Genomic DNA, 10,958 nt, shown 5'->3' with positions numbered 1-10,958 from the left:
AGTGGTGGGGTGGGGGTAAGGACATGTTACCACACGAGAGACAGAGTAATCAGTACATTCGAAGCTGCGTGGAAAATGTAAAATTCTGGTTGTATTACTATTGTTATTTTTGTTATTATTATTATTAGTGAGTGATACGTATTTAAAAATCATGTAACGCATTACTGATCCAGAATTTTTTTAAAATATTGACATATTAATATTAAATAACTTCACGAAATTAGGAAATGAATCGAAATTTGAATGCGCTATTTTATTTACATTGTACATCAAATTGCTCTGAAATGTCAATACACGAGGACTACTTTTGTCAACAAAACACGTCAAATGGTTCCGCTCATTTGTATTCAGCACGCGTCAAAATAGAGTAGACCAGTTTATTTTTCTCCAGGACTTAGTACCGTAATTACTTATTTACTTAATCACATTATTACTACTTCAAATTATGCGAGTAGAGTTCCCACGCTAAGCGAACAGTACTGCCACTGCCTGTTTCGGGGTGAGACTACAACCGACCATATAAGGTCGGTAAGTAACGTGTACCCCATAAGTAAACATTTTTGGGGTATTATATATGGGTATTATCAAATACATTTCACCGAACACTTCACTGTTATTTTACGGAATTGTCGCTGCGTTACACCAGGGCGGAGCATTCCCACACACAGTTTCTCGGAAGATCAAAGCCACGTCGCGTGCGACAGGTTCAGGTCATTTACTCCATGTCAAGATTGACATCATACTCCGCCTATAGTGGGCGGTTATAGAATTAACTAACCAATCATATGTGAGCAAGCATCTGTTGCGTTAGCGAATACTGTTTCCATTCGTTAACTGTATCGAAATTTCAGCGTGGGAACAGGAGTATTTGAGCATTCACACTTATAACAGAAACAATCTATAAAAGTTCAATGGTGACAAGTAGACGTCACATATTGCCTGGATTTGATTACATACACATTGTGAACTGACAAACACACACAATTCCTTCCATTGGAGTTAAGTAAGAAATTGTGTGTTATCTTCTGTTTTAGACATGGGTGAACCAGAAATTCGTGATGATCGGCCATCATCATCAGTACGAAGGGTAAGAAAATTTGGATTTTTTTTGTGCAGACATTATTTGAAAAAATAATTATAATCTTTAAAATTGGTTAAACGGTAATCATGATTCTGAATTAACTTCTTAATATGACATTTGTTTCTTGTAAGAATTTGGGCTTTAGACATTTTTATTTATTATTTCAAGTTAATCATTAGTTTATTTTATAATTACTTGGAATTATTTGATTATTCTTTTCTTCTATATAGAACACATAATTAAATGTCCAGTCTGCCTGGTGATATAACTAATAGTCTTTGTAACAAATATTATTATTAGTATTATTATTATTTCAGAGTAATAAACCCTTGATGGAGAAACGCAGACGACAGAGAATAAACGACTGTCTTGTACAGCTGAAAACTTTAGTCCTTCAAGCCCTGAAGAAAGATGTACGTGTCTCGTCTTTTTATTATTATTGTCACGTCATTGTCCTTAATCTCGCGGAAATGCGCCAAGTAACCAGTCATTAAAAACCACAATTATAGACGGTTATATACAATTAACATAATACGATCTGTATTATCTAGCACGCTACATGTACGAATTTAACCATGCTCAACCACCCCCACCCCAAAGGCACCATTTAATAATTTTTCAACGTGTGAACACGCTCCAGACTTGTCCTAATCGGTAAGACAAGGAAAGGTTCAAACTTGGACATGAATAGTCTGCTATGAAGTACTACATACTCCCATCCTCGAAAATTTCTACCAGCCAATTTGCTCTCTCTCTCTCTCTCTCTCTCTCTCTCTCCCTCTCCCGCTGTGTGTGTGTGATGTGAATTTGTGTCTGATGTAAAAAGAGGAGTGGAATGTTTTTGTTCTTGCATGTACCTATTGTAGCTTTAAAGTAAATACACGTTTGAGAGACCAAGACCCTTTCAAAAACTTGCTCCATTCGAAATCGTACTCTAAAATATTCGGTCACAGATTTCGCATTAGCACATTTCGAACAAGATTGTCGTGCGGAGGAACATGTTGCTCGGTATGTCGAGTCGAGGTTTATTACGGAGCGACTAGTTTCAGATATCATAGGGTTTATTGCTGTGAAATATTTAACATAATTTTTAAGTATAAGCTTTAATATCGACATCGTTAATTAACATTTCATTAGTATCGTATATATGCAGCGACAGTAAAGATTAAACCTTACTAGTCTTCATCTTGCAGCGGAATGTTAGTATCTGTTTCTATTAAAGTTGATTATTTTACGCATATCTAGAGAAAATAACCTGTTTTAGTCTTTACAAACACGAAAATGTATCAGAGGTTTTTTTTTTTTTAGACTACCCAATACTCGAAGCTGGAAAAGGCCGATATACTAGAGATGACCGTCAAGCACCTCAAGACCATTCAACGTCAGCAGATGGCAGGTACAAGTTATTTCCCTTTGTTCGTTTGACATCAGACTTGAAGTTGCTCTTAACCAATGTACATGATCTGTACAGAAGTATTTCTTGTTATAATAAGTTTTTTAATTAAAACGGTTCTTCTAATTATTTTCTTCAAAAAGTAATCTCGACAGGAGGTATACTTTGACTACTTGATGAAAAGTTGTTAGAAATTGTGTATTGCATGAAGTGGTTGAAATAACAAAAGTAGTTTTGTTGAATAATCTCCAAGTGTCAGACACCAAAAAACTAGTAAAGTGATACAATTCTGCAGGTGTAATAAGGGGAGCGAAATTTCCTCACAATTTTCAGTTATTGAAGATGATTTTTTTCCATTGTATACCTAATATATATCCTCTTTATTGCACGAATTTCACTTTACATAATATAGTCAGGATTGTGCTGATGTGCTCGTGTTCTTTACATACAAACATACATTTCGGGAATGCTGTAGATGAACAAGTACTAATGAATATTGAACATTGAAGATCTATGAAAGAAACGTTCCACCCTCAAAAAACTTATTTGACCTGGACGTGACTACCCTGATTTCATAATGTTTTATCGTTGTTTTTAAGGTTTTTATCGTACATTGTCGAGTTTCCCTCAGAAGAGAAAAAAATACATTCATACATTTAATTTCTCCTAATTGAGAGATTTGTATGAAATTGTTTATTAACTAGCTGCATTTTCTACTTCACAGCTGCCATGGCAACTGACCCAAACGTAATCAGCAAGTATAGGGCGGGATTTAGCGACTGTGCAGGAGAAATTGCCCGATACTTGGATACTGTTTGCGGAAATTCAGAGATAAAAGGAAGAGTTTTTAACCATCTAGGTAATTGTATGAACCAGTTTCCAGTTATTCCCGTGTATCAAGGAAACCAGTATGCACAGCAAGGATACCCAGTTCACGTGCAGATTCCATCATCAGTGCTTCCTCAAATTCAGCCTCAGGGAATCGTATCCATTCATGATGACATCGGACATTGTGTACCCACCGACTATTCTTTGCATTCTCGTATACCCACCGACTATTCTGTGCATTCTCGAATGAACGGACATGGTACGCTTTCGTACCTATCCCACGAGTCGTCGCCGCTCAATCATGTACCTTTGATGACCTCGACGCCCATACGTCGCGTACCGTCACCTACAGATTCCGATAGTGGAGTGAGCGATGACAGCATTTCTGGTGCATTTCGTGACGACGGCGATCACTGTGTTATTGTTGATAATTTGTATGCGAAAAAGATGAAAATGGAGCCATCATCGGATTATAAATATCCATCTGGACACAAACTGGATTTAAATCACAACATTGTTTTCCCAAAGGATAACGGCTGTAATCTGCATGAATATAAAAACAATGTTGATAAAAGCAATCATCGGACAAGTCCGAAACGCGTTCTTGAAGAGCCAGAATGTGACAATCTACCCTTAGTAAAACGACAGAAAGTAAATGTTGGCCTTGAAAATAACAAGCAAAACCAGTCCAGCTCGAGCGATCGAGGTTCCGATTCGTCAAGTATGTGGCGACCATGGTAGTTAGTATGGCAGAAAAAGATGTGAATAACGTTTTGAACTTGAAAACAGCGTCTTTCAAATGTGTATGTGCTTCCAGAGTAAGCATCCAAAGTGCCACATTTATTCCTCTTTCATTTTCAAGAAACGTAATATATCCAGTTTATAGTTTGAGACGGACTTTTTAAAAAAATTGGAAAAGTTTGTGATTAATGTGGTCTTACTCAAGGTTTCAAGTATTTCATTGAACCAATCGTGCTTGGTTGGAGTTGAATTGAATTTCGCAAAGATGTTATTGTAACATTAGGAGTAAGTAAAATTATTTGGAGATTCAGCCATGAATGTTTTACAAATGGGCTGATGTTTTCTGTCAGTGAGAGATTATATCTATTCTAGTTTTAAAGTTCGTTTGTTGCATGCGTATCATTCGGATTTGATATAAAATAAATTGATTTGACAGTTCCGTGTAATGAGTAGTTGTGAAGGTAATGAACTGTATGAATTGAAGACTGTAAAAAATGGATTAAGCAATTTGTTATAATCTTGGGCAAACTCGTCACATTTCCATTTTTTTTAAAAACGATTTGGTAGTTAGGTCCTATTAAATGCCGGAGATGTAACATTTGCGGATTTTTTTTTTTTTTTAGATCGGTTTAGTTTTTGGCCTCATCTTATGTATTGGTGTTTATAATAGAACCCAAACTATTGCATAAGCCAAATGCATATAATTTTGTATAAACATCCACCCCGCACTTTTTAAACATGTCGAGTTGTGCTTGCGAGTTATTAGATATTTCTTTAGCTGACAGAACTTGAAAAAGATACAATAGCGCCCTTGTATTCGAGTCTAGTCGGCAAGCTGGTCTTCGGCTGTCATGATCACCGACCAGTAATTTAACTTCTCTATCGTATTGACGTGCGTTAGTTGTCTCTTAAAGATCAAGAATCCATGGGCGTAAGAATTGGTGCAATCTATCGTTTTTACGAATTATTTTCATCGCAATTTCAATCAAAGTCTTATGATTAATCAGGAGTACTGTGAATCTTTAATGCTGCTGCATTCATGATTTTGAGTAGCAGATTAAATTTTCATCCGTACCGACAGTGGCGTTATATTTATTTACATTTAGGCGAGATAAAATCGCAAATAATCCTTTCTCTCGGAATTCGTTTAAAAAAAATGTTTGCCAAAATGTTGTGATTTACAACATTTCAAAATTGAATTGGATGAACGTTTCCATCTAACCAACTTATGTAGATGCAAAAGTATCGTCAAGAAGCTCCAGCAATGTAAAAAGATTTGGTACGATGTTTCCATGTTTTATTAAAATAGTTGATGACGATTTGTATTTCATGCAAGTTTTGTATAATTGTTTTCACTGCCACATTATTATTGCAGGTTTGATTACTAAATTGATAGTTGCTTCATTTTAGAAAGGCCTGTTTGTTGTTGATTTTTAGTGCTTTTTCGGAGAAGAAAATTAAACGAAAAATTAAAAAACGTTTTGTTTCATGTTTCCTCAAACAATCCCCTCTCTCTCTCTCTCTCTCTAGATTTGCAAAACAACATTGCACTGAACCTTCGCACTTGTGGGCATAAGAATTTGTGTACGACACGTGTTTGTGCGTAGGCCTATGTCGCTGTGTATACGTTGTATGTAGAACGCAGGTGGTAATGTTAGCTCGGACAAGTGCCTGTTAGGGTACGTACGCACTAAAAGGCCTCTCGGTATGTATGCTTGCGTATATCGGTATATACATTTAAGTGGATCGTTGTGTACGTCTATATACAGTATTCGTGTTGATCTGTTCTGTACTGGGTCCCTATCGCTGCGAAAGACGGGCGTATCATATGGTACGAAAGGACATTTGTCCATCCATATGAAACACTGACGTTACAGATGGTACGAAATACGAACATTCATTTATCCGTGCGTAAGACGGACGTATCGGAGTGTGTGTGTGTGTGTGTGATTTGGATTTTTAATGTAGTTTTAATTTTTCAGCCATATCGCTATGATGTTTGCGGTGTGCCAGTTTATATTGACATCTAGCAGTGGGGCATCATAAGGCAGACATGTAACATGATGTCCCACCCAGTCACATCAGGCCGACCAGTCCTAACATTAACCTCTTAATGCTGCGTACCAAACGAGGCAGCTGTTAGTACCATTTTTGTAAGTCTTTGGTATTACTCGGCCGGGGATAGAACCCACGACCACCCGCATCCGAGGCGGAATCTCTAACCACTATGCCACCAGAGCGGTCCGGATGTATCAGATGGTACCAAGAGATCTGATTATCGAAAAGGGAGATTGTTTAGGGAGCATGTTTGGTTTGATTCCTGACCAAGTGATTCATGATCCTATGTCGTACGTATCTCCCGATAAAAGTGGCACATTTCTCGGCATGAGGCCTCCCATAATTTCTCCGTGATGGACAACTCTATACCCTCCAGTGGCCAGATCAAATTTGAATTGTGTAATGTAGAAGAACTCATTACAGTAATTCTCTCTCATTGTTACTCGGTTGATCAAGTAAAAGAGATGACTCGTGTATAGTCCATGCATAACCTTTATATACAATAACTGTCTATATATTTCTAACTCGTAAGAATAATAACGTGAAAACAAAACGGCTATCTACCTACACGTACTTGTACCAAAACTGGGGGCACACTTTTTTGTCGTTTTTTGAAGCCCCCAAGTTCGTCTCGCTCTTAATCCTTAAAAAGCTGGCGTAATATCCGAATGACGATTATATCTAGGATCCGTCACTAAAGCACATGACGCAATAAACTAGAGCCTTTACGTAACGGTCCCAATGTGAGGTGTTTACCTTTTGTACTATATCTCGTCCTTTTAAGATTCTCCGAATAGTATGTCTAATCCTAACTAAAAATTTAAAGTCTTTGATAAAGTTAAATGATAAAATATATACAGATATAGTTCAACTTGTCCATACCGACCACTCGTGATTCGAAAACAAAAATGGCTTTATCTGCAGGTGGATTGTATATACAAGTGACACTTTCACATTCGTTTGAAAGGAATAATATAGCAAATGTGGATAAGCAGAGATCTACTGACACTGTTAATTGCTAAAAAAAAAAATAGCACGCCAATTTATAGCTCGCAGACTCGGCTGCAGAATGTAGGACAAATAAACCGGCTTTCGTACTACGATATAAATGGCGGAACACACTAAACAGATTGCATCTATCTCTGAAAAGCGGGAAAAAAATCGCGTTGCTTCAAGACATTGTTGCTTTGGACTTTGTAACAGCGATAGTAGCTATTCAGATCGTGAACATATGACGTGTATTTTGGATTTCATTTCCAAAACCAGGAAAAATCTCGAGAAGTGCGGACATTATGTGCGTGCTTGTGGAAGGGGAACTTTTACTATCTGCAGTAAATATTTCGTAGGTGGGAATAGACCGACGACGGATCATCACGACCCTATCCCAGCAACACTTACAGGATCGTCATTTACCTCTTTTTAGAAACTAGAACATTAACATGGGGGTGGGGATGTTTTCAATCAGTACATGTGCTAGTAATGCAAAGCCATTCAGTTCCGTGATACAGGGGCGGATCCAAGAATGAAACAGGGTTGTCTAGATAAATAAATACAAAGGTACACAAGAATTCAAACTTTAAAGAGTGTGTGTGTGTATATATATATATATATATATATATATATATATATATATATATATATATATAAGAAAACATAAGATTTATTGAACTGAGTAACTTTATTGCATATTTTAGAATAGACTCCCTCCTCGCTCATTTATATACTTCATAATTATATACAGGCCCGCTCACTGCAAGGGGGGGGGGTGCTTAGGGTTCCGCCGTCAACTCAGATATCAAAAGGAACAAGTATTTTAACAATACATTTTCAAATATTATCCTTGCAGGTGTCTAAATAATGGTAGATTACTACAGGCTTGATATACAAAACTGTACAAAGATGTTTATATACAAAAAAAAAATAAACTAGTAGTGGAACCCATGGGAGATAATTTATGTATTACCAATATTTGCAGTTTATATATTACACATAGTAAGACAATGTTAATGTTCAAATGGCAGCTTGTTTAATATGTAGGAACCTTTATTCAGTCATTTCTTTTTAAATGTAAAAAAATACACACGAGTAAACAAACGTATAAATTTCGCACATTCAAAATTTAACTGATATGTAACGTATTTACTTCTGATTCGTTTTGTAGATACCAGAAGAGGCCATTATGTATAGACTATAGAGCAAGTCATGTTTGTGATGCTGGGACACAAACTACCTAATATGGCAGTGATGTGGTTGCCAATAAAAATATACAGGAAACAATGACTCCAAAACGGTGGAAACTACCTTAAACAAAGACAAAAGATTGCATCATCAATAGATTTTATTTTGATATTCTATCTAAAATTAAAATGATTAATGAGTATTTCAGGATGGCATGTTATTTACTGAATTATTAACATTTTTACTTTGTCATCAATTTTATAACTTCTTGTGTGTTCAAGTATATTATCATAAAAGAATATACAACTTTATTATTTTGAAATGATACATGTAGATTAACTCTTCAAAATGTTCTAAAAACATGAATTAAAACTGTCTTCAATATAGACTAAATCAAAACGGAGAATCCTGTCAATTGTCAATTACTTCAATATATTTATATCTTTTTTCTGTCATATATATATATATATATATATATATATATATATATATATATATATATATATATATATATTTGTATTATGGATATAAATTTTCCATTGTAGGCTGTAAGATAAAAACAGCAATATAAATGCAGGGTCAATACATTATAGAAAAATACATTGACATACAGCCAGTAGATAAATCAATAGTACGAAAATCGATAAAATCATACTGAAGTACGTCTGTAGATCTTTCCGTCATATTGACTGAATGACTCGACTTTTCTACGTAGATCTTTGCATCCTACTGACTAACGGAAACACGTGGCTTTATACCAAGGGTATTACTTGTACAGTTTTTATTTTTGTCTAAATTGGTTTTATGAAACGGGATGTAAATAGTCGGGAATTTTATGCAGATAAAGAGGAATGATCACATGCATGGCGTTTTAACGAGCATACATACATACATACGTGCATGCACACGCACACACACACACGTACATACATACAAACATACATACATACATTAAAAACCACATATATACATCCATAAATACATACACACCCATATACATCTCCACCCATACATACATACCACACATACACACGCACATACATACGTGCATGCATGCACACACACATACATACATACATAAAAAACCACATCCATCCATCCATAAATACATACACACCCATATACATTTCCACCCATACATACATGCCACACACACATACATACATGCGTGCATACACACACACACACACACACAAACACATACATACTGACTGGTTGACTTGGATGAATATCGACGAACCCACTACCCTTGGATTGGGACTCAGATACACTACGGAAGTGAGCTAACGATGCGTTGGACTCTCAGTCCAATCGCTATTCACCCGTACCAGCCAAAGAAGTCTGGATGCTTCTTTGTTTCTTTAGGAATGACGCCTGGCTCCAGTTTCATCGGCCTCATATGGCCAAAAATGTTATGTAAACAACAAAAAGTAAACAACAAACATCGATGAACCCACCCCTGTCTCAAACCACACAACCTCATCTTGAGCAAATTTCTGGCCAGGGCACTATCTGAATGGCCATCATCATATGGCTCTAGTCCCACTCCCTCGTGTGCATTACCAATTACCAACGGTTCCAGCCATACGTAGGTGATGTAACTGCACACGGGCAGTCTAACCCTGGAGGATAAAGACCGTCCGATTTTATCAGTCAGCCAGTTGTCTTAAACAAACGAAACGTGTAAGATGAAATAAACAGCTGGCTCCTTGTACTATGTGCCCCTAGGTAAAACGTTTTAAGTTGGTCTTTTCTTTTACCCTAATCATCATCCGATACCAGACCGGACTTTGATGAGGGTCAGTGATAAGTCAGCAGTTCTGCTCGAAAGAAATTGCATAATTATTATTTTCTTACAATTTACCTTATCACTATCCCGTCTACGGCAACAACGCCTATTAACGGAACTGTTGGACTGAAGGATGTCTAACCCTGTCCCCAATATTTCACTTTAGCGAGGAAATGTCCGTGATAGATTAGTCATTTTCTAGACATGGACCTTGTGAATGCTCTAGTCTAGTCATTCAGTTTCATCAACATTTTGATCAAGATTTTCATCTTTATCTATTCACCCACACTTTCTATTTCTTTGCACCTTATCTAAAAAAAGAAGAATGCATGTCAGTGATGGCAGAGTTGCACGTGTATGGGGGAGGGGGTCGGTTCGCAAAGTGTATTTGTCTTCATATTGCTAAGAGTGACTTAAGTAAGTTAATTCTGATGTTATGAAGATGAAATATGTTGCCACAGTCATTTAACTAACACTATTTCAATGGTCAACCATGCAGTGGCAGGCAGAGCGAGGATGAGAGGTGGCAACTGCCCGGCTCTCAACCCAAAACTCGCTACATATATGATTTTTCACGTCTACAATGGCTACCCATACAAAAACTTATTCCTTATTTTAAAGAAAACCGACATATAAATCTGCACCCGATCTTTCTCCAGCTTATATTCCTAATCTGCATTAACGAAGATCATCAAAAAATGATAATCTCTGATCAACAGCTAAAACGATCTCCAGGTTCCGTGGTCAAAAACCATCCATCACAATACGTCATTCACTGTATCAGAAACTACCTTGTGGAATTCATCTTCCCTTTCTTGTTTTAAAGCATCATTCCAAAAATACTTTCTCGACATGGCATATTAAAACCTGCCAAAAAAAGAACTTTATCA

At 36.6% G+C, this 10,958-nt stretch overlaps 1 protein-coding gene across 1 annotated transcript; it reads left to right on the top strand.

The window, feature by feature from the left end:
* The first annotated feature begins 848 nt into the window (after positions 1-848).
* Positions 849-5,520, top strand: LOC149771933 (uncharacterized). Its single transcript, XM_089948077.1, has 4 exons — positions 849-1,087; positions 1,399-1,494; positions 2,390-2,477; positions 3,199-5,520. Exons 1-4 carry the CDS (start codon positions 1,037-1,039, stop codon positions 4,041-4,043), a joined length of 1,080 nt encoding a protein of 359 aa, XP_089804203.1. The 5' UTR covers positions 849-1,036; the 3' UTR covers positions 4,044-5,520.
* Positions 5,521-10,958: the final 5,438 nt, after the last annotated feature.

This window comes from Sinohyriopsis cumingii, unplaced genomic scaffold, assembly GCF_028554795.1.
Source record: "Sinohyriopsis cumingii isolate HCF-2022 unplaced genomic scaffold, ASM2855479v2 utg001565l, whole genome shotgun sequence".
NCBI lineage: Eukaryota > Metazoa > Mollusca > Bivalvia > Unionida > Unionidae > Sinohyriopsis > Sinohyriopsis cumingii.
This window is presented reverse-complemented; position numbering and strand designations above follow the sequence as displayed.

Coding starts and splice junctions, on each gene's coding strand:
- LOC149771933 (XM_089948077.1), top strand. CDS start 1,037: ATGGGTGAACCAGAAATTCGTGATGATCGGCCATCATCATCAGTACGA. Junction 1,088..1,398: donor CATCATCATCAGTACGAAGG/GTAAGAAAATTT, acceptor TTATTATTTCAG/AGTAATAAACCCTTGATGGA. Junction 1,495..2,389: donor TTCAAGCCCTGAAGAAAGAT/GTACGTGTCTCG, acceptor TTTTTTTTTTAG/ACTACCCAATACTCGAAGCT.